The sequence below is a fragment of the Sander lucioperca genome, chromosome 11 (genome assembly GCF_008315115.2).
Source record: "Sander lucioperca isolate FBNREF2018 chromosome 11, SLUC_FBN_1.2, whole genome shotgun sequence".
NCBI classification, from domain to species: domain Eukaryota; kingdom Metazoa; phylum Chordata; class Actinopteri; order Perciformes; family Percidae; genus Sander; species Sander lucioperca.
In genome coordinates, this window is record NC_050183.1 from 33,308,228 (window position 1) to 33,336,202 (window position 27,975).

General features: G+C 42.5%; 1 protein-coding gene across 2 annotated transcripts; it reads right to left on the reverse strand.

Moving 5' to 3' along the window:
* c11h19orf44 (chromosome 11 C19orf44 homolog) lies at positions 1-27,975 on the reverse strand. 2 transcript variants are annotated; one of them, XM_031318387.2, is made up of 11 exons: positions 27,931-27,975; positions 27,609-27,754; positions 27,347-27,514; positions 27,078-27,205; positions 23,542-24,049; positions 22,849-23,206; positions 21,898-21,977; positions 12,339-12,813; positions 11,313-11,402; positions 1,830-1,996; positions 1-216 (listed from the first exon to the last, which is right to left on the reverse strand). In XM_031318387.2, exons 2-11 carry the CDS (start codon positions 27,720-27,722, stop codon positions 130-132), a joined length of 2,175 nt encoding a protein of 724 aa, XP_031174247.2. In that variant the 5' UTR covers positions 27,723-27,754; positions 27,931-27,975; the 3' UTR covers positions 1-129. The 2 variants fall into 2 exon arrangements, with proteins under 2 accessions (XP_031174247.2, XP_035863025.1); XM_036007132.1 differs by having other exon boundaries at positions 27,347-27,499; positions 27,603-27,974.

A 27,975-nucleotide genomic window follows, 5' to 3' on the forward strand; every position in this document is an offset into this window, starting at 1 on the left:
TTTGTTTTTTGATAAACTACCGTAATTCTTCCAATTGTAGTAAAATATATTTTAATTATATATACAACTTATTTTAACAATGACATGGCAAATGTTTGTTCAGTAATCCTGGACATTCAGTAGTAGTGGTCAGATATGGGAGTCTCTCATCTCCTGCACCACCTCTTCCAAAGCTTCCTCCATTGTCAGTTTGGGAGGTCTGTGCTTGCGAATGTACTGTGGAAAGAATGACAAAATGCTGTAGATAAACTAAAGTGTGAATTGTCTACAGGTTTCAGAAAGCCACATTTTAATGGAATTTAGAATGTAAAACAAGTTTAAAGGGTGACTGTTTTCTGTTCATTTTATCTGTCTATTGGTACTGACTGATTTTCCACTTCACTAAATATCAGATCAGATACATCAGTTAGTGAATGCAGGAACGCTGCATGCAACAAATGTATCGCAGAGATAAATATGGTGATAAAATGTTTGCTCTATTACAAATTGGATATTCAATCAATTAGGCTTTTAACCAGCAATAAAACATCATTTCTTTTGTTTAGACAAACTTTGCAGGGAAATCTACTGTTCAGGATTATTCACAACTGTACATTAGTATGTACCGTGTGTGTATGTATAACTATTAGGGCTGTCAGCGTTAACGCGTTAATCGCGATGCGATTAAGGGGCGGCGCGATGCGATACATTTTTTATTTATTTATTTTTTTAAATCGCATGCCGGCATTTATTAATTTATTTTACACTTCACTCGGCTTTGCGTCGTGCCTAACAGGCTACTATTTTGACCTTTTGCAGCACCGTTACTTATCAAGCTGCCACTTCCTTGTAACACATCCTCCTGCTGCAGGCTGCAGGCATGATGGAGAAAGACAGCAGCAATGAAATCCTGAATGGCGCTTTTTATTTTCCAAAACTCCCGGACGGTTCGTAGACAAGTCAAAAGCCATATGCACATTGTGTAAAGCCAAATTAAAATATCACCGAAGCACGTCAAGCTTGAGCTACCACCTACGGAGCTAAGCATAGTAGTACAGTTCACACTGCGAGCGGGTACGCGCGACACACGGCGGAAAAGTTGAGAGAAAGGAAAAAGAGACTGTGCTGTCGCGTCCGTGTGTGCGTGCGTCCTTGAGAACTGTAACTCGTATAACTTATGTTGTCAGTTAATTGTAGCATTGACCAGCATGCTACTTGCCGACCTGTGGATGAAACCAAATCCCAAAAAATTACTACAGCTCTTGCGAAACGGGTGGCAACTGCAGACCTGTCAGCATCGTAGAGGACTCGGGTCTTAAAGATGTACTACGGTTGGCATGTTCTGACCTGTCTCGTTGCCGTCGAGGGGGACAGTAGTTTTCACGGATACACAGCCTGTACGACACGGAAAAAGCAGCCTAACTGGAACAGCTGCAAAGTGCTGCAAACGCTGTCTCATTAACCGGTGATCACTGGACGTCAGTGAGTAATCAACATTATTTAGGAGTTACTAAACACTATAATGACTCTAGTAAGGATAGGGATTTTTAGTTTTTTAGTTAGGTACTTGGAGGAACTGTGCAATAATGACAGATTCACACATTTTTCTTTTGTTTACAGTAAATAAATAATTACAAATCTTAAAATCAAGTTCATAAAGTAACTTTCTTTGCATTCATTTGATTCCCAATCAAGATATACTGGTAAAAATTGCTTTCGATTGTTAATATGTACTTAAAAACTGTTCTGAAATGCAAAATAATAGAATTTTAATCATGTGATAAAATATGCAATTAATCGCAATTTTAAAAAAAATGAATCGTTTGACAGCCCTAATAACTATGCTTTACCTCTTTGGTGTCCTCCAGCATGGTGTATCTGTAGTTTGGTGGTCCCAGGCCCTGCACCAGGCTGAAGTGACGATGTCGGCCTCTTTCGATGAAACACCTTGTCATGGCAAGTTGCTGTTTTAGCATTTCATTGAGTGCTAATACAGCTGGGTTGAAGGTGCTGAGAGCTGAGGGAAGGACGGACGGACGGACGGACACACACACACACACACACACACACACACACACACACGCGCTTTAGCACTCCCAAACAAAAAACACATTAAGGAAAATGTGGTCTTACTTGTGAAGGAATCTGACACTATTGGTACTACTACTACTGTGAGATGAGATGAAAAGAAGTGAATGATTGTCTTCACCAGTACCGAACAACAGCTTTTACAACTGTTTTGACAAATACGTGTACATAATAGCAAAATGTACCACTCTCATGTCTGTGTTCTAACAATGTAGCTAAAGCCAGGAGATGGTTATCTTAGTTTGGCATAGAGACTGGAAACAGGGAAAAAAAACAGCCAGCATAGCTCTGGTCAAAGGAAAGAAAAGCACCAACCAGCACCTCTAAAGCTCACTAATTAACATCTTGTTTAGTCCATACTGGACAATTTATTGGCTAGGCGCAGTGACTTGTCTGGAGTCTATGCAAAGCTAAGCTAACCCGTGTTCCTGGCTCTAGCATTATGTTTAACATGAGGTTGGAATTAATTTCCTCATCTTACTATTGGTAAAAAAGTGTACTTCCCAAAATGCAAAACTATTTCTTTAATCACTGATCAGCCTAGTGTAGCATGGCATGAGTATATTTCAGATACGTTTTGCAAGCAGGTTTTTTAACACACATTGTCCATTCATCTGTAAAGGGCGACTGTTCTCTAAACACTCTACCAGCATGTGTCATCGCAGCACAAAGGAACTCTTTGAACTTGAGTTTAACTTTAAGGGGAGAAATTTTGTTCGTTTAGATCCCCCAAAGCAATCACTCCTCGATCTGATCTGGATCTCCTCTGCAGGTGTGTCTGCTTCCCTGCAAAGCACTAAGTATAACCCAGCTTATCAGAGGCGGAGTGGCAATCAGGAGAGTCGGGACTTTTCCCAGTGGGCTGGTAGTGTTTCGAGGCCGCGAGGGCCGGTCTGATAATAGTTATACATTGCAATTCCTTAGCAACACCATCCGGCGGCCTGCTGCCCGGCCGCTGCCCGCTGGTCAAACTGTGCAGCCTCTGCTCAACCCATACGGCGGGCAGCAGCCTCTTAATTTAATACAAACACAGGCAGCCTCTTAATTTAATACAAACACAGGCTAATCAGAAAGCACTAACGGTCACAACCATGTCTAGGATTTTCAGAAATATAGGGGGATCAGTGAGCGGCCCCTCCCCAAATGGCATAGCCCTGGTCGGCCTATGACGTAAAGCCATCGAGCACCTATTTTTTTCTTCGTCACGTTTGGATCGGTAACGTTAACAGACAGTGTGAGTCTAATGATGGAAAGCCAAAAAAGAAAAGGGAAAGGTGGCGCTGAGATGGTCAGACTCAAAAGGAAAAAAAGGGATTGTGTTGCTGTGCTGTGCGTTGTTCATTCATTCACCATCCCAAAGTCCAAAGAGAAAACAAAGCGAGATCAAATTAAAAATATTATATTACCAGGCTACTAGGAAAAATCATGCCATAATTGAATTTAAAAAAGAAAAAGGAAACTGAAAAAGCAATAGCGATAATTTAAAAATGTAAAGTGCAATGTAAAAAGTCAAATTTAAAATGCAAAGCTTAAATATAAATGCTTAAATGGAAATCTTTGATTGATTGAAAATCGCAATGGAAATAAGAAAAGAGAAACATCAAATATGAAACTCAAAATGTGAAATGGAAAAGCTTAAATGGAAATACTTAAATTAAAATATCAAATAGAAAAAAAATTATTAGGGCCCGAGCGCCAACAGTGGCGAAGGCCCTATTGAAACTGAAGGAATTATTATTCTTCCGGCAAATGAATCGCCTTTTTGAGGGGCTTAACATACTCAAAAACTCACCAAAATTGGCAGTCGCATCAACCCTGGTGAAAATGTACGTATTTTATGGGTTTTGGGAATAGGCGCACAAAAATGGCTCCCTAGCACCCCCTACGAAACGTAAAAAATGTAGCCCCTGCAGTACGTTTAACGTAGACTAACGAAACATGGTACACATATGTACATGTCAAGACGTACATAAAAGCTCGTTGGAACCATACCCTAAACCCAACAGGAAGCCCGCCATTTTGAATTGAATTTTCGAAATGAGTGCGATTTTGGGCCATTTCCACATGTCGTACTTTAACGAACTCCTCCTAGAGATTTCATCCGATCAACTTCAAATTGGGTCTGTACCATCTCAACACCTTGAAGATGAACAGTTATTAAAAGAAAAACTTTTTGTCACAGGGTGGGGGCGTGGCGTGGCGGCCATTTTGAGCATTTATCGATGAACGAGGAAGTTGTTGTAACTTTAGTTTACATTGTCATATCTGCCTGAAATTTCTCACATTTGACAAGGGTCCAGGCGTGAGGTCATCTACAGGGCAGAATTGACTTTTGACAATAGCACCCCCCGCTGACAACATGAAATCCGCCTTATATGACAAACATCATCCGATTTACATGAAACTTATGTGTGGTCTAAGTGTGATACTGAGCCGCCCCCTGTACTTTAACCACGCCCATTAACTGAGGCCACGCCCTCTTTTATGGCTTTTGAACCGTTTAAGGTAGAGTCTTGTGTGAGGTATCATTGAACTCAGCAGGGAGTTCCCTTTTCATTGGTGACGATTTGCAGTGTCTGAGTGCTACGCAAATGCATGGTCGCAAGGAGCGGCATCCGCCAGTAACCCCGACACGTGCACAGGCGTGAGGGCCCGTCCATCACTGCTTGCAGCTTTAATTTACATTGCAATTTTCAATGTAATCTTTCAATTTAAAATTTTACTTTGAGCATTGAATATTTAAGCTTTGCATTTTAAATTTGACTTTTTACATTGTCACTTTACAGTTTCAAATTATCATTTTACATTTCATCTTTGCTTTTTCAGTTTCCTTTTTATTTTTTGAATTGAATTATGGCATGATTATTCCTAGTAGCGTAATAAAATAAAATGTTTTATTTTTCTCTTATTGTTTTCTCTTTGGACTTTCAATTTGAACTAGAACTGCAAGCAGTTATGACGGGGCCCAAGCCACCCACGCCAGTCGCCCCCGATGCCCCGGGGAGCGCGCGAAAGCGGAACCCGAAGCCGGGCGGCGGGGAGGCAAACGTCGGTAAATATCGAGAGGCGCGATACGTCACCGTTGCAAACGTAGCGGTCAACCGTTCACCTCCATGCATATACAGACCACCTTTAAGAATTCTCTACAACAAACAAACTTCTTAACCCCCTTGACCGCGGGGGACAGCAGAGAGAAATGAGTGACCGAGAGGGTGGAGGGGGGGAGGTAGGTGTGGTGGTTGAAGGAGCAAGGGAGGTGGTCAAGTAGTTGCAAACGGCGTCATAGGCGCCGATTTATGTTTTCCTCCGTTGGTGCTTCGTGGGAAATTAAGAATCAATGACACCGACATAACCAATCACACTATGACAGACGCTCCACTTAGCACCAACTGCAATGTTTAATTGCACGGTATCGGCGCCTATGAATGGTGTTGATTTTGGATTGAAAAAGTGAGAGAAAAGAGTTGCATTTATCCACTGAAGGTTGTAGAAACTTTGTCAAGTGGGTTAAGAAGTTTGTTTATTGTTAAAAACCAGGGGAGCACGCAAAAGTAACGGTAAGAGGCAAACATCAGTAAATATTGAGAAGTGTGAGCTGCAAGGTCTGTGGTACATTTCCATTGCAAATATCCCATTAACATTGAGTAAAAGGACCAAAACTCGTCTACATTGATTATAGCGTCCCCTAATGGCCGATCTTCGCCAAATTTGGTAGAGAGCCTCCGAGCGACATGCCGAACTAGCATCACAAGTTTCGTGTTGATTGCATTTACTGTGGCAGAGATATTGCAATTGCAAATTCCCCATTTAAATGCATTGAGTTATTGGCCAAAACAAATAAACGTTGCTTATAGCGGCCCATCTTTGCCAAATTTGGTACAGAGCATCGTAGTGGGATGATGAACAACGATCTCAAGTTATTTGCTGATAACATTTAATTTGGCCGAGATATGATATGATACGTGTGTGGTAGCTAGCTACGAAAATCTGTTTGGTCGTCAAATGCGCATACTTTAACATAGCAAAATTCCTTGAGTAACTTTTGGTCACGTCCATCTGGAAATGCTACATGCCAAGTTTCGTGCTGATCCGTCGCACGGCCTAGCGAAAAAGGCCGTGCAAAAAGTTGGTTTTGCGCGATATTGCGGAAAAACTTTTGAGCGGAAATGGGTGTGGCCTATATCATGTGATTCAGCTTGATTCAAGGAACACGTGGATGTAAGGTTTTCTAATGTGTAATGTGGGAGTTAAAGGCAAAAAACCATTATAGCGCCACCTAGTGGTCCACATGTGTAATTTTTGGTGGGTGTGATCCATGACCCATTGTCTATCTACCCTGTAAATTTAAAGTTGTTCACATTAGTGTAAGTAGTAAATTTAGACTTGGGTTCCATAGGCCACGCCCACTTTGACCCCTCAGTACCCCCACTCAAGGGTTGGCCTCAGGAGTGTCCCTAGATGGTACCCATCAAATTTTGTAAAAATCGGATGAGCCGTTCATGAGATATAAACTTTTTGTACTTGTAGCACCCCCTAGTGACCAATTTTCGTAAAACGCGTGGGGGACCTCCAGAGGGTCACGGCAAACAAGAATCTAATGTTTGGCAATGATAGCATTTATTTTAGCTGAGATATGGTAAAGTTGGTGTTTTCATAGTTAGCTACACAAATTTGTTTGTGCGTAATATGCGCAATTTTCATTCTATCAAAATTCTTTTTATTAACTTTGGCCCATCTGGAGATGCTACCTGCCAAATTTCGTGCCAATCGGTCGCACGGCCTAGGAGGAGTTCGAAAAAGTAGGTTTTTGATAAATCGCGATTTTTCACGCATAAAAGTCTAGGCGGAAATGGGCGTGGCCTATATCACGTGATTCAGTTGGATCCAGGGAACGCGTGGATATATGGTTTTTAAATGTCCGGTGTACGGTGTGGGAGTTATAGGGCCAAACGTGTTTTTTTCTGCTATAGTGCCACCTAGTGGTGGAAGTGGGTCAATTGTTGCACCTGAGGTCCTTGTGGAGTTCCGGACCAGTCCTGAAAATGGCAATCCCCCACCATGTACGGTTTAGGCTGTAGTCGGAGTTTTAGGCGGAGAAGAAAAATGGAAAAAAATAATGTATGATTAATCAGTAGAAAAACAATAGGGTTCTACAGCCCTGCTGTGCGAACGGCATAGCTTTGCTATTGCCTGTTCTTGCAGACTCGGGCTTGGACCCCTAATTATGAATAAATACAGTATATCCTCCATACCATCCTTGGTATCCTGGTAAAAATAAGTTCTTGCCCTCTTTCTTTTTGCGTTGAATTCTAAGGTTTTCTGCTCTTCGCAGCCTTCCCATGTGGCTCTTTAGGTCTGGTTGCAGAAGGTTAATTCCCTCTTTCTCCTCTAGTGTGGATTTCTTCCACTGTTTCCTCAAGAGCCTTCTCTCTTTGATAAGGCACTCGATTTCCTGCTGCCTTCTGGATTTCAGAGGGGCTGTTGTCTTCTTCTTCCCTGGCTCTTTCATTCCAAACTTTTCTGCACCATAGGAGTAGATTAGGTTGCTTATTTTCCCCAGCTTCTTCTCCGCTGTTCCTCTGAGTCCGTCTAGGACCTTGCTCAGATCACGCTTTCTTGCAGCTGGACTTCAGCCACATTACTTGAAGTCTATGGCCTTGAATGTTCTTCTCGCAGACTCAGGGGGTATTTTCTTTGTTTTAGTTTTTGTTGCCATGAGGGGTGACTCCTATTCAACTAATAAAGCGACAGAGCCTGCCGTCATAGATAGCTAGTCCATGACAGCCCCGTTAGGGTCTTTTCCTCCTGTGAGAATATTTATCCTCATCAATAAAAAACAAAGCATTGATCACGAACAAAAAATTTATTAATTAAATTTAAGAAAATTTTTAAAAAAAGAGTCATCGCTATTGGTAAAACTACGTGGCAAAATAGTCATCACTGCTTCTGTACTTGTTTTTCTAACTGTATTCCCCCTTGTCATTTTTGTTGTTATGAACGTGTTAGGGATAAGTGCCAACAACTAAACAAAAACATAGCTTAAGTTCAACAGTCCAACCAATAATCACTTATATAATTACAATTTGGTATATTCAAACAAAATCAACAATTACCATCAACAGCCATACTCCTTAGGACCTTAGCTTATGTTAGCAATTAATTGCGGTTAAACAAAAACTGTGATCACGTAAAAAAAATATTGCGATTAGACAATTATGTAATAATTGTTACAGGCCTACACACAGGCCCGAAATACATACACATGCACAAAGAGGACCTATACACAGTATCTAAGGATACTTTCCAGATAGAGTAAAGAGACCACACTCTATAATTTACAGAGACCCAACAATTCCCCCAAGAGAATGCAGTTGCGGCAACGGCGGCGAGAAAAAACTTCCCTCCTCCAGAAACATCGAACAGAACCTGGCTCTAGGTGGACAGCCATTTGCCTCGACTGGTTGGGGGGGGGGAAAGAGAGAGAGAGAGAGAGAGAGAGAGAGAGAGAGAGAGAGAGAGAGAGAGAGAGGGGGACGCACAGCAACTACAATAATAACCTCTAATTAAAGCTGCAAGAAGCATTGGACGGGCCCTCGCGCCGCTGTGCCCATTCGGGTTACTGGCAGACGCCACTCCTTGCGACCGCGCATTTGCGCGGAACTCAGACACTGCAAATCATCACTAATGAAAAGGGAACTCCCTGCCAAGTTCAATGATACATCATACAAGATTCTACGTCATACAGTTCATTAGCTGTGAAAGGGGGCGTGGCCAAAGCATAGGGGTCGGGGCATCTAAGCCATCTAAAGGCCGATGTAAATGTTGGTGTAACTTGCGCATTTTTTCAACTATCAAAATTCTCTGGATAACTTTTCGTCATGAGGGTCAACAGACACTACCTGCAAAGATTCAAGAAGATTGAAATCACGGCTTAGGACGAGTTCGAAAGAATGTCAAACACATGAAAAATGTGTGAGCAATATGGGTATTAAATCTGGTGAAGATTGGAGCAACTATGTCCAAGTTAAGGCCTTAGCCCACTTAGAGGTTTGGGCCAAATCGCTGTACAGTCTCGCAAACCTCCCAGGTGTTTATGTGGGCGCCAATTTTTGTGAGTTTTCGTATATATTGAGGCCGTCAAAAATGTGCCCATGGGCTAAAACCAATTATGGTCCCATAGGCCACGCCCACTTTGACCAATCAGTACCTTACTGTAGGGGTGGCCTCATGAGTGGCCCTAGATGGTACCCATCAAATTTTGTAAAAATCAGATGAGCCGTTCATGAACTATAAACTTTATGTACTTGTAGCGCCCCCTAGTGGCCAATTTTCGTAAAATGTGTGTGGCATCTCCAGAGGGTCATGGCAAACAAGAATCTTAAGTTTTGCGTTGATAGCAATTATATTGGTCGAGATATGGCAAAGTTGGTGTTTTCATACTTGGCTACACAAATTTGTTTGTGCGTAATATGTGCAATTTTTATCCTATAAAAATTCTTTGGATATCTTTTTGTCAGGTCAGTCTGGAGATGCTACCTGCCAAGTTTCGTGCAGATCGGTCGCACGGTCTAGGAGGAGTTCGGCAAAGTAGGTTTTTGATAAATCGCGATTTTTCAGGCATAAAAGTCTAGGCGGTCCAGACTCGGGCATGGACCCCTAATAATAAATCCTTCAGTTTCAATAGGGCCTTCGCCGCTGCCGGCGCTCGGGCCCTAATTATGAACCTGAAAATGAGCATAATATGGCCACTTTAACAAATGGACATTCAGAAATGTAAACAAAGTATTATTGCCAGTGTACTGTATTATTGCCTCATACAGGCTCTCCCTCTCTCCTCTCTGTCTCTTTTTTTGTTTACACTGAAATAATCATATATAAGGTATTTAAACTTGAGGGAGCCAGAGAGAAAGGAGCTCACAACACTCACACAAGCACTATTTGTTTTTACGAGGTAAATATGTGTATTTTCTCCGCTCTCTGTTGTCACATTTCTAGCTCTCTCAACCAAGTGAGGGAGCAGTACAGCAGCGTGTGGCAAATTTCGGAGCTGACAAAATGCAAATAAATCAGTGAATGCACTACAGCACTGCCAAGGTCTATCAACACAGCTCCACCGACCGGAAGTGCACGCAAGCCGGGTTGAGACGTAAACAAAGTGAGGGAAAGAGAGGAGGGCTAACGGTAGGCGGCATTTTCTTCGCCAATGTACGTCTCAATGTCTTTAGCAAACAAATGGATGATCTTTAGCTGCGGATCACCACTCGTAAATGTATTATGGATGGCAACATCATGATTTTCACGAAAACATGGTAACAGCGCTGTGCAACAGCATGTGCGGACGAAAGCGAGTGGGTCTCGCTTTCGCAACCGGCAGTGGCGTTGCTTTTTCATTTATTAACATGTCACGGCATACTCTATGCTTGAGGCTAAGATTGTGTTTAACTAGCGTACTGTGTTTAAACTGCGAAGTGTCTGCACTGTCGGCAAACTTCGTGTTCCGCGCAGTTCTGGGGTAGTGACTGCAACAGCGACTGCAACATTCGCAGAGTTCGTCTCCTTACAGTACCTCAACCAGCTGAATTCTCGCAGCCAGTCTTCCCGAAAATGGTGGGTTCGGGCCTTTTTCGCCACACAAACCTCTGACTCTGAATCATCATCCGACTGTGATACTGTAGACTCTGGCACCAGCACACTAGCCGCAGGTCTCCTTCCCACAGACATTTACGCACGCTCGATTATCTCTAGGACCCTCCCCCTCCACACATTAGCCACTTACAGTGGCCATTCCCTATCCTTCTCACACTCATTGGCATGCCACAGATTCCGGATTCATTGACACGCCCCTTCCACATTTAACGTGCACACTCTCAAATGTTGGTCGCAAAATGCGACCATTTGGTCACAGTCTGGAGCCCTGCAAGCCCCTCAAAAAGATAGTTTAAAAAAACCCTCTGTATTTTATATTGTTTATAAAGTTTTTGAAGGTATTTCCTGAATCTACTCAAAGTAATCCTGCAAAATTCAATAGCTTTCACCTGTAATTGGTGCATTAGCACCAAATATAGATGGCCCTACCACAGTGGTCATGACCACTGTTGGAATTTTGTATTATCTTTTTTAATACATTTTTTTTAACATAACAAATGTAAATGATAGAGACATGGCAGAGGTAGGCTCTCTCAGAGTGCTTCCTAGTGTTCTGTGTGTATTAATATTGTATTTAGTTTTGTTTAACTGAATCTTACCTTCCACCATTTCTGCACTGAGAGTATGAGCAACCATTGGGGTGGGATCCATGTAAGTAATGCCCACTGCAGGACTCAAAGTAGCCATACCTACAGAGTGAGGAGAGACAGATAAGAAACAGAAGTACTGAGCTGTTCTATACAACACTTCCAGATTCCATGTCATTGTCAAATTAATCCTGATAACTTGGTGACTACTGTGAAGAAATGTGACAGTGGTAGTGATGATTAGTACCCCTACCACATCTTAGGGCGCTTTCACACCTGCCTCGTTTAGTTCGGTTGAATCGCAATAGAGTTTGTTTGCCCCACTGGTGCGGTTTGTTTGGGCAGGTGTGAATGCGGTAATTGCACTCGGGTGCACACCAAAAGCGGAACTAGATGAGGTGGTCTCGGTATGCTTTTAATCAAACTCTTGAGCGGTTTGTTTATGGTAAGAACGTGATCCGGACTTTGAACCGCACCAACTTATATATACTCCGCAAGTTTGAGTTAATGTCTCCTGTAGTCAGGTGTGCTTAGCAATCTGCGATGCAGCAGAGCAGCAAACTGTAGCAGAGAAACTTGCAGTGTTTCTCTCACAGAAATAGACAGCAGTCAAGTTGCCGTCCATCACTCGCATCTCCCTGGTCAAACTAGCCGCCACTAAAGTTGGAGAGAGACACCGGCAGAGCAGAGCGAAGTCTCGGTGACCAGAGCAGACGTAGTAATGTCGTTCGCGAAATAATGTCTGATTATTTAGGCTAAATGAAATGAGCTGGTTTGACCATGGAGACGCAAGAAATATGCACTAGTCCACACAAGACTGTATTTACTTTCTTGCTCCTGCCCAAGACACATTTGACCAATAAGAGGAGTGAACATTCTTGCGTGATTTGTAATGACGCATTTTGGTACGCTTGGATTTTTCCAGGTGTGAAACCAAACCAAACCAAGGTTTACAAACTCATCAACTGATTCAGGGCAAACAAACTGTAGTTGTGAAAACGCCCTTAAATATACAAATGTCATGTATGGCAGACTAACCTGCGGGCCATGTTAAAGCCAGTGGAATGGGCTGAGTCTGTACTTCTGCCTCTTTTAAAACCATTCTAGTTGAAGCATGCCTCCTTGACTTGCGAGTTAGGTTCAGGCTGTCATGTGATACAGAGAATCTGGAGTCCCTGCTTCTGCGTGTTTGACTGTGATCTGGGGTCTGTGAGGTGCAGGAGCGACTTGTGTCTGAGAAAGTGCTTGAGTAATTATCTTCGGTCCTCTCACAGGACACATCTGAATCCTCCTCTCTGACCTCTAGTACCACCTTCTCTTCATCTCCATCTTCTTGCAAGTGCTCTGAAATCTGGTTGACACTGTATTTTGACTCTGTCCTGCTCTCACTCTCGAAGTCACTTTGGTAGTCCAATGCGCCCTCCTGCTGCTCCTCTTTCTTCTCCTTATATCGTAGCTGCTGTTGATGTCTGTTAGGGGATCCAAGAAGAGGGACGCTGTGTTTGACTTCTCTCTGTTTAGGCAGTAGGGAGAAAGCAAACACATCAGCCAAGAGCTTGATCTATGGTTCTGCGGAGTCTCCACGCAGAGCTTTCACTGTAGCCTACATAAGTGGCCTGATGTTTATACTTGTACATTGGTGTGTGCGTCGAGCTGGCATGTATGTGTGTGTGTGTGTGTGTGTGTGTGTGTGTGTGTGTGTGTGTGTGTGTGTATATGTGTGTGTGTGTGTGTGTGTGTGGGGGGGTGGGTGGACCACCACGGTTCGGCATGCATGTGAACTGCACAAATAAACGTTGTTTATAGCGCCCCCTAAAGGCCGATCTTCGCCAAATTTGGTATTATTATTATTATTATTGCTATTATTAACTTCTTGTCAGGCCCATCTGGAGATGCTACCTGCCAAATTTCGTGCCAATCGGTCGCACGGTCTAGGAGGAGTTCGAAGAAGTAGGTTTTTGATAAATCACGATGTTTCATGCAGAAAAGTCTAGGCAGAAATGGGCGTGGCCTATATCACGTGATTCAGTTGGATCCAGGGAACACGTGGATATATGGTTTTTAAATGTACGGTGTGAGAGTTATAGGGCCAAACGCGTTTTTTCTGCTATAGCGCCACCTAGTGCTGGAAGTGGGTCAATTGTTGCGCCTGAGGTCCTTGCGGAGTTTTGGACAAGTCCTGAAAATGGCAATCCCCCACCATGTACGGTTTAGGCTGTAGTCGGAGTTTTAGGCGGAGAAGAAAAATAACTAGAACTGCAAGCAGTTATGACGGGGCCCAAGCCACCCACGGCAATCGCCCCGGGGAGCGTGCAAAAGCAGAACCCGAAGCCGGGCGGCGGGGAGGCAAATGTCGGTAAATATCGAGAGCCGTGAATGAATGGTGTTGATTTTGGATTGAACACAAGATTAGATATATTAAACAAACTGTTCTTTCCAGGAGGCCATGCCTGTATGTGATGATGAAATTAGGTGATGCATGAATTTATATGAATGACATCTTTTGTTTAACTACTTCAATCACAGTACTATATCGAGCACTGACCGCCTGGTGTAAACATTCATATGAAAGTCAGAAACAAATCACACTAAAGTGCCGACTGCAGAAATATAAAAACAAATATGTGGCTTTACCACACTTAGTAGTATTTAGATTATTTAGTTGATTGCACATTTTAAATACGGTCTTTGAACTAGACAGTTAAATAAGTAAAAAATATATATGAAACAGTGTATTTTTTACAGCGCACACAGAGGAGCTGCCTCCAGCCCCTCCCTCCCCTCATGAAGTTGTGTGCCACGTACATGACAGCGTCCCAACGTTGCACTTTCTCAGAGAGGCTATCGTTACGTTAGTAGTAGCATGTTGCTGGTGTTCTTGCCGTGGGATTAACTGTACTAATAAAACCGTTGAAACAATGCAGCCGCACTGCTGTGAAAGCTCCCCGAACGTCATTTATCAGAGTCTGGTTGTTACCCCTCTACTCCATAGATTTACAGTGAGGAAAATAAGTATTTGAACACCCTGCTATTTTGCAAGTTCTCCCACTTAGAAATCATGGAGGGGTCTGAAATTGTCATCGTAGGTGCATGTCCACTGTGAGAGACAATCTAAAAAAAAAAATCCAGAAATCACAATGTATGATTTTTTAACTATTTATTTGTATGATACAGCTGCAAATAAGTATTTGAACACCTGTCTATCAGCTAGAATTCTGACCCTCAAAGACCTGTTAGTCTGCCTTTAAAATGTCCACCTCCACTCCATTTATTATCCTAAATTAGATGCACCTGTTTGAGGTCGTTAGCTGCATAAAGACACCTGTCCACCCCATACAATCAGTAAGAATCCAACTACTAACATGGCCAAGACCAAAGAGCTGTCCAAAGACACTAGAGCCAAATTGTACACCTCCACAAGGCTGGAAAGGGCTACGGGGAAATTGCCAAGCAGCTTGGTGAAAAAAGGTCCACTGTTGGAGCAATCATTAGAAAATGGAAGAAGCTAAACATGACTGTCAATCTCCCTCAGACTGGGGCTCCATGCAAGATCTCACCTCGTGGGGTCTCAATGATCCTAAGAAAGGTGAGAAATCAGCCCAGAACTACACGGGAGGAGCTGGTCAATGACCTGAAAAGAGCTGGGACCACCGTTTCCAAGGTTACTGTTGGTAATACACTAAGACGTCATGGTTTGAAATCATGCATGGCACGGAAGGTTCCCCTGCTTAAACCAGCACATGTCAAGGCCCGTCTTAAGTTTGCCAATGACCATTTGGATGATCCAGAGGAGTCATGGGAGAAAGTCATGTGGTCAGATGAGACCAAAATAGAACTTTTTGGTCATAATTCCACTAACCGTGTTTGGAGGAAGAAGAATGATGAGTACCATCCCAAGAACACCATCCCTACTGTGAAGCATGGGGGTGGTAGCATCATGCTTTGGGGGTGTTTTTCTGCACATGGGACAGGGCGACTGCACTGTATTAAGGAGAGGATGACCGGGGCCATGTATTGCGAGATTTTGGGGAACAACCTCCTTCCCTCTGTTAGAGCATTGAAGATGGGTCGAGGCTGGGTCTTCCAACATGACAATGACCCGAAACACAGCCAGGATAACCAAGGAGTGGCTCTGTAAGAAGCATATCAAGGTTCTGGCGTGGCCTAGCCAGTCTCCAGACCTAAACCCAATAGAGAATCTTTGGAGGGAGCTCAAACTCCGTGTTTCTCAGCGACAGCCCAGAAACCTGACTGATTAACATTGATTTTCTCAGGTGTTCAAATACTTATTTGCAGCTGTATCATACAAATAAATAGTTAAAAAAAATCATACATTGTGATTTCTGGATTTTTGTTTTTAGATTATGTCTCTCACAGTGGACATGCCCCTACGATGACAATTTCAGACCCCTCCATGATTTCTAAGTGGGAGAACTTGCGAAATAGCAGGGTGTTCAAATACTTATTTTCTTCACTGTATAACGGAGCTAGCTAACTGGAGCTAACCGCTAATCGTTGCTAACCGAGCCTTCAGTTCTGCGTGCCTGTATCCATTAACTGCATGTATGGACTCAAGCCCGAATAAAACCCTTCATTTTATTGAAATGGCTGTAAAAGTTTTAAACTACAACTAAAAGTTGTTTGAATGAAATCTGCTGAAGGTACGGCGTAGCGTTAGCGTGCTAAGTTGATGCTTTCTCTGCGGAGTGCAGACTGATTTGCTCTAGCGAGTCACGTGACCAAATCGCAGATCTGCGATTAGGAAATCGCGTTTTAACATATCGCGATATAATTGCAAACGGAATTAATCGTTCAGCCCTAGTCCATACATACCCTTCTCATCTCTGTGCGTGTCGTAACTCTGTCTGACGCACCCACCGCTAGCCTAGTTTAGCACAGATCCTGGAGGTAGAGCTGAAGATCTTTGCCTTTCCTATTTACATATTGTGATTTGTGTAGTCCAGCGTGTACAAATAACAAGGTCACATGAGACACAGCCATCTTCTAACCACATACATACTGGGAACTACTGTATATTCTCAGAAGGCGAAGCACTGCTACTTGGGTGGAGTGATTAGCGCAATACCTGAAAAGCACCGTTGTTACTCTCTGCTCCTCACCACGGGGCTTCTCAGTAAACCTGTTTGAGTCGTGACTCACTCGGATCTTTCACCGGTGTCTTTAAAATTAACTCATGAGTCGCGAGTCTCTAGTATCATTAACTCAGATTAGTTGAGTCCTACTACAATTCAATCTAAAATGATAACAGTGCCGGACACAAACCTCTTGCAACATTAGCTACTACTAGTCCTAGCCATTTTAGCTGCCAAAAGCTTTATAACTTACAATTTCGTAGGCAACCACAACTCCACAAGTCAACTCAAGCGACTAAGTGAGCAGAGACAGTCCGAGACAGGTTATAGGAACTTCCCAACCGGCAGACTCAGAGCCAAAAACACTGCAAGCTCGCAGACCATGGGACTCACTCGAGGACTCGAGGGATGTCACGAGAACCGATACTTGCGATACCTTTCGGTTCTAAAATGACAAAACACCGACGATGCCCATTTTTTGGAAGCACCGTAAGCACCGTGAGCGCCGGAGCCAGTGTTAGCAGCATCTGTGCTGCTCCTCTTCTAGAATTGATGGAGGCAGTATACGCTTCAGAGTGTTCCAGTCGATACATTCAGAAGTAGGAGGTCACAAACAAGCCGAAGTCACGCCCTTCTACTTCCGGTCCATGGGACAGATCTTTCGAAAAAATATGAACGAGAGTCAATAGAGATAGATTCTACCCAACCTAAAAAATGGCATGTTCACTGCAAACTCACGGTCCTCTCTTCCTGAATTACAGCCCCCCTCTCTTGGTTTCAAATAACTCACCATTGTCAGCTACTGCCGCTGAACAGGCTACATGTTGTAAACAGCCGTGGCCGCTTGCCTGGTCCTCCGGTAACGTTTGCTAGCAGTTAGCAGGGTTAGCATGGCGGCGTTACATTAGCCAGGACCACTTTACTGGCTGTGTCTCAATTGTTTTTGCGAGTAACCAACTCGGGTACTCTAGCTATATAATTCAATGTGAGTACACAAATGTTGAAATGACATAAAATGCCCGTCCCTTGTAGCCGTGATAAATTAGCCTGAAGCTAATGCTTACCTGTTCAGGAGGAAATTAGCCAACTCAGCGTCCTTTTGGGCTCTAAGCTGTCTCCATCTTTCAAATACATCTCCAATATTTACCCGGGGTTTGTTACGTCTCTGGTCACGCAACTGTTAGAAACACTGTTTTGTTTTGCACCATTGTTGTTTTTGCACAGTACCTTTTGAAAAGATGCCTGGAAGTCTGGAATATGTCTGGGGACACTAGTTGCTGCACTATGACCATTAATTGCACTTTATTATGTTATTATATGCTCTATTGCACATGTTTTGTATGTCTTGTCATGACATTTTGCTATTTTTCAAATATTTTAATAAAGACGTTCATGTTTCAAGTTCAAGTACATGGAATCTTAGAAAATCCTTTGTTTTTTACCGTGGTATCGAAATTGGCATTGAGAATTGTGTTATTTTACTGGTACTGGCACCGACTACTGAATTTTTGGTATCGTGACACCCCTACTCATGAGTCCTCGAGTGAGTCAGTCAGTCGCACAAATCAGCCGGCTACGTTGTCATGAATGGATCTGTAGCAGACGAGCGAGTGAAGTCTCTCCTCGAGTCAGGGTGAAAAGCAAATCCACAACATAGCCATTATTTTACTTCTGAAATAACATGCTTATTAGGTTAGGTGTATAGATGTAGATATCAACATTAGGTCGATCAATTTAAAAAAAAAAAAAATGTATTCACTTCGGGCATTTCTCCGTTCCTGTTTCTATGTCTACATTGAAAGCCTATATATCAAGTACAAGTATGAGTGAATCCACAGAACTCCCTACTACGTTAGTGGTTAGAGACAATGGGCTAGCGATGGCGATTTAGCAATACTGATTCAAGTAACTCAAGTGACCCGGATCAGTTTAGTGAGTGACTCAGAATAACCCGAATCCTCCAAATCACTCCTCCCAAGTAGCAGAAGTTGCAGTGCTTCGCCTTCTGAGAATATAGTTCCCAGTTTGTATACGGTGAGAAGATGGCTGTGTCTCATGTGTTATTTGTACATGCTGTGACTACACAATTCACAACACGTAAATAGGAAAATGTTGGCGTTATTTTGTCACTTATTGGGAGCAGTAGGCTAGATGGAGCCGGTTACCTCCAGGATCTGGGCTAAGCTAGGCTAGCGGTGGGTGCGTCAGACAGAGTTACGACATGCACGGAGATGAGAAGGGTATGTATGGACTTATCTAACTCTGGGGGATACGGTGAATAAGCTAAAGTCCCAATAAGTCGGCGTGTTCCTTTAAGGAAGAGCTGGGTTCCCAAGACATATTTGCCCTTGGAGAGCACCTCCTTGAAAGCCAACATGGCACTGACAATCATGGCTGCACTTTGATGGAGGCGCTTGTTGAAAAATATTCTACTCTGCGGCAACACCACATCACAAGCCTGTACAACCTTAAAATACATGGCCAGAGTCTGAGGAACAAACTGAACAAGACCATCCTGTTTAAGGGCCCGTAGGATGCTCAAAAACTCACAAGAATTTGCTCACGTCAGACCCGGAGAAAATTATAAAGCTCTGTAGTGAATGGGCTTGGGTGTGGACAGCGGGCTACATAGCACCACAAATGAATGCCAGTGTTGGAATAAAGTTCCTTTGATGCATTCCACATCTTAAGGAACATCACAATGCTTATTTGCAAAGCTTTTGTATTTAGAAACGGTATGGCCGTGGCGAGCAGTTTGCTTTTTTTCGCCATAACACAGGAAGCTGTAACTTTACTTTTGTCCAATCTGCACCTAATTTCACATTAAGAGTTCAGGCCTGGAGATACTACACACTTATGTTGAGTCATAGTCATAGTACCACCTATTGACAACGGGAAGTCAATTGTAATCACTAATGTTTTAAATGGTCGTGAGTTAGTTTCTGTGTATGCGAGTGTGTGTGTGTCTGAGAGAAAAATATATCTTGCACTTATGTAAAGCAATTTATGACATAAATAAATGTATTAATATATTACAGTAGGATGTTTCTCTCATGTGTCTTATTGTAACTACCTGCCTATAGGCCATAATACTGAATCTATTTAGGATTTCTACATTAAAAAAACAATGTTTAATGTATATTAACCATTCAGAATACCAAAGACAGTTCTTACATATTAAGTTCAGGCAAAATTGAAAAAATAAAATTTTGACCTGCAATATAAATGCAAAATTATGAGATTATCTTTATGATTGAACGAATGACTTGATCTCTGAGCTATAACAATCAAACTTCCACCCAAATCTCTATTTTTTTGTTTTGTTCTAGACAGACACCGTTGTCTTACGGTCATTCCTTGAATTAAAAACACTATTGATGTATTGGTAGAAAAATATAAGGAGTATAAAGACAACATGAGCCTCTTTCCCCATTGGTTCCAATTGAAGCAATTCTAAAACTTAACCCAGGTAAGATGGCCACAAAGTGGTTCCATCCTGGAATGGCAAGTCAGAATTATTATAATGTCATATCTATTGTTCTATATCTATCTGTGGAAAGGCATGAGCGCCCGTTCATCACTGCTTGCAGCTTTAATTAGGGCCCAAGCGCCGACAGCGGCGAAGGCCCTATTGAAACTGAAGGAATTATTATTCTTTTCCTGGCAAATTAATTGCCTTTTTGAGGGGCTTAACATACTCAAAAACTCACCAAAATTGGCGGTTGCATCAATTCTGGTGATAATTTACGCATTTTAAGGGTTTCGGAAATAGGCGCACATAAATGGCTCGCTAGCGCGCCCTACAAAATTGAGCCCCTGCAGTACGTTTAACGTAGACTCACGAAACTTGGTACACGTATGTAGCATGTCAAGACATACAAAAAACGTCATTGGAGCCATACCCTAAACCCAACAGGAAGTCCGCCATTTTGAATTCAAAGTTCAAAATTGGCCATTTCCACGTCGTACTTTAACAAACTCCTAGAGATTTCATCCGATCAACTTCAAATTTGGTCTGTGCCATCTTAAGACCTTAAAGATGAAAAGTTATTAAAAGAAAAACTTTTCGTCATAGGGCATGGCCGTGGCGGGGCAGCCATTTTGTGCGTTTCGCCATCGAAACAGGAAGTGGGTGTAACTCGAGTGTACATTGTCCAATTGGCTCGAAACTTTTCATGATTCATAAGACTAACTCTGAGGACATTTACCGGACAAAATTGACTCAAAGTCATAGCGTTCCCTAGTGGAAACAGGAAGTAGGCCTAAAAGTCAAGGTGCTACTTTAACGAACTCCTCCTAGAGATTTCATCCGATGGACTTCAAATTTGATCTGTACCATCTCAACAACTTAAAGATGAAAAGTTATTAAAAGAAAAACTTTTCGTCAAACGATGTGTGCGTGGAGGCCATTTTGAGTGTTTAGCGATGAACGACAAAGTGGCCGTAACTACAGTGTACATTGTCATATCTGCTTGAAATTTCCCACAATCAACAAGAGTCCAGGCCTGAGGACATATACAGGCCAATATTGACTTTTGGTCATAGCGCCCCCCGCTTGCAACAGGAAATCAGCCTTATATGACAAACATCATCCGATTTACATGAAACTTATGTGTGGTCTACATGTGATACTGAGCCACCCCTTATACTTTAACCACACCCACTTACTCAGACCACGCCCCCTTTCATAACATTTGAACCATTTAAGGTAGAGTCTTGTGTGAGATATCAATGAACTCAGCAGAGTTCCTTCTTCATTGGTGATGGTTTGGCCAGCCCCCTATGCTTAAGCCACGCCCCGTCATAACATTTCAACCATTAAGGTAGACCCTTGCGTGAGGTATCATTGAACTCAGCAGAGAGTTCCCCATTCATCGGTGGTTTGGCCCGCCCCCCTATGCTTAAGCCACCCCCTTTCATAACTGGTGACCCATTTAAGGTATAGTCTTATGTGAGGTATCAATGAACTCAGAAGAGACTTCCTTTTTCATTAGTAAAGGTTTGGCCCGTCCCCTATGCTTTGGCCACGCCCCCTTTCACAGCTAATGAACTGCAGGTCGTAGAGTCTTGTGTGAGGTATCATTGAACTCAGCAGAGAGTTCCCTTTTCATTGCTGACGTGCCACGCAAATGCACGGCCGCAAGGAGTGGCGTCCGTCAGTAACACAGACGCGCGCAGAGGCACGAGGGCCCGTCCAACGCTGCTTGCAGCTTTAATTCAATGTTGTGTTTACAGCTTGTTTCTACTGACTTTAAGAGGCCAAAACAGGCAACGCAGGTTTAAATTAATCAGGTTCTGACTGCTCGAGTTGCTTGCCCTAGTGTGTAAATCATTTCATAATGGATAGAATGGCCAAAATGACATTAAATTTTCCTTTAGGCTGAATTAGCTTAAATGTAATGCATAATTGCAATATAGTATACATCCAGATAGCATTACATATTACACACAACTAATTTGTAAATTTACTTTTCCATACTTAATTAACTTCTGTCATTACCCACCTCCTTTCCTGGTGTTTCCTCAGTAATTTCAAGGGTAGCAGGGACAAGGTCGTCTAATGTCACCACATTTATTTTGAAGTCTGCAATAACACAAGATCATAACAGAGTTTATAAATGATAGTGTTTATTATCAACACATTTAGTGTGCTATGCTAAATGGCTCATATGAGTCAGAAATATATATTATATTACTGTATTAAAATCTCATGACACGGTTTTATGTTCAAAAGTGGTGCAAATTAGAGTGTATTATAATACCTGCATAATTTCCCCCATAAGGGATACCTGTACACGCCTATACATTTAAAAGATTGTCATAAACGTGTGATGCCCTGCACAGAAACTCATATTTGTCCCTTTGCCTATTAATTCTGACTCTACAGAGAGATGATTCATGTACCTTGTTGTCCATCTAGGATGCATTATATGAGGAGCGAAGAAAATATGATGATTAACAGAAAGAAACACCATATTTCCTCTCTTGCAAAATGATCGGCTGAGCATTTGGACATCAACAAATCATTAAAACAATAATTTTGAGAGATTGGTACAGTATAACTGGTATACACAGAGGAGAAAACTGTTGATGTTAAGTCCTATTGACTCTTATTCTTGGTAACTGATATCTGGAAAAGGACTGAGGAGACTTCACAGATGACCTGAACACTAAGTGAACAGACTCCTTTATACTGTTTGGCCTCACATCTGGAGAAATGAATGTTGTTGTTCAGCTCTCCTTCACACAAAACATAATAATTACACCTGGAGAATATTAGTTCTCATGGCCTATGACTATCACCACAAGGGTTCACACACACATAATAACCCTATATAATATATTGTATAAGATATATTTGAAAGCATGCAGATTTAATATTCAACCTATCTGTAACTACAACACTAACTGCTATCTTTCCTGATGTATTTGATGCCCCGATGAACTCCTCTCACCTTCAGAGGTAACTGCACTTATTTCACTGTGGGGATCTTCAGAGCCAGGTCCAACCAAGAAGAGCTCCTCCAGAGAAAGCACCTCATCACGGCCTGACATGGACGAGAGGGAACGCTGTGGACTCCCCATCCTGTGAGGGGAGTTCAGTCTCAGAGGAGATGGGGAGACACAGGGAGGAGAGGGGGATAGGGAGAGCACAGAGGGGCTGAAGTGAGCCTGACCGATGAATCGGAAAGGAGAACTGTGGCGAGAAGGAGAGGCAGGAGAGTGGGGTGGTGCTGTGTTAGGGGATGATGAGGGAGGGAAAGTAGTGGGAAGAGGTGAGGAGTAGACCTTCTGGCTGCTTTTGCTCAACAGCTGTAAGAGAGAAAAGCATTGTATTGTTTTAAACTGTGTGTCTGTCAACCACAGTGTTTCTGTAGATTTGTGTGAAATGTTTGCTTCCATTTGTGAACCATGCCAAAGACAAACATTCTTTGCTTTGTTATAGACAGAAATCGTTTAAAATTGACAAACAATTTTTCAGAGAAACTGTCCTAGAACATGTAGAGCTGACAACCACTGACATGTGAACTGAAGCCTAACATATGCTGAAAATAATATATAGCATGTCTGTCTAAGACATGTTGCAACTATGCCATAATGAGTCAAAAACAAGCCAAAACAGCTCTTGATTCAAAGTTGAAAGGTACCTTGTCTGCTCTCCTTATGAAAGAAGGTCTCCCTGGAATTAAGAAATTGTTGTCTATTGAATCCAACGAGTCTCCAAGCAGTTTCTTCATGTCCTCTTCATCAATTTCCAGACTCACACCACTCACTGCTCTTATTGACTTTGTCGCCAAACCTCCCGAAGGAACTACGGCATCAGCTGCTCTGGACCTGGACCGGACACCAAAATCTGCTTCTTTTGGAGCAGCAGTATTACTATTGTTAACAGCTACAGCCGTCACGTTCTTAAAGAAACGTTTCCCCTTCAGACTTGTGTCACTGCTGGACTGTGCTGAGAGTTGCACAGGGTCCTCCAGGGAGTGGGCGACTGGTGGTGGTGAGATTCCCACATCTGAGGTTAGATTCTCAGCAGGTTTTTGCCCCTGTCTGGCATGTTCCTGAACCTGCTTGCCGCTGTGGATATGGCTCTCAACTTGAGCCAGTCTACTCAAAGCAGCAGTCTGGGATCCTTGCTGGGAAGATGACACTTTTCTGACCGGAGGGGGTGAGAGGGATGAATGAAGAGAACAATACAATAATTGAGTTTCAGCAGCACAAGGGAATATTGGAACTGGAAATATCAAGAATCAGTGCATCAGGTGGTGAAAAAAACTATTCTTTTTTGCCAATCTAGTGCTTAAAGGTCTTATGACATGCTGCTTTTTGGATGCTTTTATATAGGCTTTAGTGGTCCCCTAATACTGTATCTGAAGTCTCTTTCCCGAAATTCAGCCTTGGTGCAGAATTACAGCCGTTAGAGCCAGTCCCACAATGAGCTTTCCTTAGTATGTGCCATTTTTGTGTCTGTAGCTTTAAATGCTATTGAGGAGGAGAGAGGGGGGGCAAGTTGGGGGTGTGGCCTTGACCAACTGCCACTTTGCAAGCCATGATGTCTCTCTCTTTCTCTTCTATGAGATTCTCACGGTATGATAACCTTCATCAAAAATATCACGGTATTACGATTGCAGCTATAATGTATTATTTTTTAAATGTCTGGGTAAAAAACAACAACTTTTTTTTCCCCATTGAACACAATGTATTTTGTTTCTAAACACACCGGCAGGGAGAGGGGTTTCTAAACTGCACTTTCTGTCCTTGAAGACTCATAAAAAACAGCTCATACCTCAGGAACGGTATGACAGAAGATTTTTGTGGTTTTGAAACTGTGACTTTTTCAAACCGTGGTATACCTTAAAACCGGTAACCGGCCCATGCCTACCCTCCGCTACACTAGGTTACCCTAGGTGCTTTCTGAAGAGACCATTGTTAATTATGTGGCTAAAATCATTGTTAGACCCAGAATTTAAAGAACACTTATTCAAGACTGTTTTCCACAACTTCAACATTCATTTATTTAGCAGGGGGTTCAAATAACCATCTGTTAAATGCTGTTGAAGTGTTGCCTGCGCACATGGCGGTTCTACAGGCCTGGCCTCCCCTGTGCCCCCCCCGTGCTGACCAAATAAAAAAATTATGAATTTATTTTTACACGCGAGCACCAAAAGCGGAATTAATGTGCGACGCAATGTTCTACACGGGTAAATTAGAGCGGCGCACCCAAACACTAGCTTGTAGCATGTAGCCTCAATGCCTGTAGCCTGCAGCCTGCAACGTGTGGTGCTGCTTGGTGAATGAGACAGCAACTACTCTTGGAGAGAGCAGAGGAGCTACAATTTCTCCTGTTGGTAAGCAAAACGATTTAATCTCCTAAGTGACTTGTTGTTCTTGCACATAAACGTGTTACTTTTGTTCCTCACACTGATAATGAAATCAAGTTTGTAAATGTCTGGTCTCGATGTGTTTAGAAACTTAATCATATCTAGGCAAACTCATCGAAGCAGAAGCGAATAACCAAATGTTAGTATCCTTGTTAGGTCTACACAATGTTGTGATGTAAACCATGTAACTTCATCCGTCTTGGCTGTTGCATTGTGTTAACAAATACATTTGAGTAAAGTAATCAACATGCTATCTGCCCGTGTTAAGTAGGGAGGGATGGTTATGCAACGAAATATAATGCATGCCCCTACGTTTTTTTCTTCTTCTAATAGTTATCATGAAACAAGGAAGGGACATAGCGTCCTTTTTTGCCCCAGTAAACAAAAAAGTGAGAAAAACAGCAGTGAGAGAAACAAATCAAGGTGTTGAGGAGCAGGAAGAGGGAGAGCCAGAGGAGTCGGAGGAGGTTGGAGAGAGGGCATGTGATGAAAGTGAGGGCTCTGACACAGAGAGGGAAATTACAGAGGGTGAGGAGGATGAAGAAGAGAGTGAGGAGGAAGAAAACATACAGGGACAGAGAGAGGAACAGCCAGAGGGGCAGCAAGTGGATCCATGTGGATCAAGTAATGCACCATCAGGTTTGTGATGAAGAAGGTTCTTACTATTTGCAAAGCAGTGCAATTACAATTTCATTGTAGGCCTACTGTGTGTCCTTAAAATTATGCTTTCTGCTGTAAATTCTTTTTTGTGTCAATATGGCTCTAATGTTTCTTTTTTTAAGTAAATACTTGGCCTACATTTTGAAATACATGCAGATATACATGCATAAGTAAATAAATGTTGTAGTTGTGCTCATGTTTACTGTACATCTTTCTACAGATATCAGCAAATCCAAGAATGATGTACCAGTACAGCCCAACTTGAATATATTCCCAACCATTTTGATGGGGGACAGAAGATGGAGCTTCAGGCCAAACTGCTATAATCTTCATCCATGGCTTGAGTATTCTGTCATACATATTTATATGCATGTAGACATTTTTCATTTTTTATTGCCCTACCTCTCTTGCACCTGCACTCACACTTGTACAAAATAAATGTTTATATTATTTTAAAGTAAAATAAAGTTTATAATCTTTAAATATAATTTGTTGCTATTTTTTAATGTGTTAAACACTGGCCCCTCCTTGGCCCCCCTAGTAAAATTTGTCTAGAACCGCCACTGCCTGCGCAGTATATGCCCTTGTCGACGTTGACACGTGTATCGGGTGCAATCTAGGATCTAAAAAGGAATAAGAGCTTTGAGATGGCCTTCAAGATGGCGGACCACCAGTGTACCATATACTTTGTCAATAGCAATCCCCACCAATCGGTCCCCAAACGCCCCAGTTAGATAGTAAATTCCGTAAACATATTCTTTACAATTATTCCCTGAAATAACCAAGCGGGCCGCCTTATTGCACTACCCAAATCTTCTTCAAAACTTGCTATTTTCAGCGCGTAGCTTGCTAGCTCGAAGGTTGTTGTTGCCAATTTGACTACCTTCCCAGACTCTCTCTTCCTTCACAACAGCTTTCGTTTTAGTTTTGCTAGCTACAGACACTTCCACACACCCATATACCCATGCATGACTGATTACTGATTTCCACGTTCTTTTCTATTCCTTAATATTATTTTTGTAAATAAATGCCTATTTTACGTTTATACCTCGTCTGGCATCACACTCTTGTAACAGCCTAGGAGCCGGGTTGTGACAAATATACCATTTATTTATCTTACATACACAGAACCTTGACGCTACCTGTGTTTAGGCACCTGCTGCATTTGGCTTTTGCTGACAGGTGACTGGCTGCTGTTGGTTGCAGGTGGTGGAGCCTTCTTTAAGAACCTGCTCCCTCCTCCACCCAGAGAGCTCTGAGGTCTGAGATCCTGGCAGAAGAAAGCAAAAGGTTGACGCTTGTTGTCATATTGGACTTACAAACGTCCCACTGTGGAAGTGTCTAAAGTCCTATTGCATTTATCTTCTGAGAAATACAGCATCGGTTAGCAATACCTTCTAAAGTTGTTTACCTTGGTAGAATCGCCCTCTCTTCTCTGGGTCTTCGCAGCAGCAGAGCCCAAGGTGTCAGCTCCATGCTCAGGAGCTGAGCTGACTGAGGACAGATCACTCAGATCTGAGAATGAAGGGTGTGTATTTGAGGAAGAAAATCTGGTTTCCACAGCCCCACCCACAGCACCCTAAAAAGAAGGAAAGGAAAGACACGTTTCTGATGTTACACGAGTGACTTACACTTTTTGAGATTTGAAACACACAAAAAGGCTTGAAACTCACTGTATGTACTGTAGCTCCCTGCACAGACTTAACGCCTTCTCTGCTGTTCCTCTTGGCAGAGAGCAGTGCTTGAGCTCGGTCCAGAGCGAAGCTTCGACCGCCTCGTTTCCACATCTTTAAACTTTGGGACTTGGGGCTGTTTTATCCTGCGTTGGATACAGTAGCGTCAGCTAGTTAGCTAAGCTAACTAACGTTACATACGGTGCACTTTAAAAAAAGCGGTTCATAGATTAATTTTGAGGCCATTCATTGCCTACTACAAAATAATGAATTAACGTTAGGTTACTATAATTGCTCGTGTTGCCAGGTTCAGGTCGCGTACCTCCGCTTTTCGGTGTGTTTTGTTTTAAGACATCACAGCTTTCTT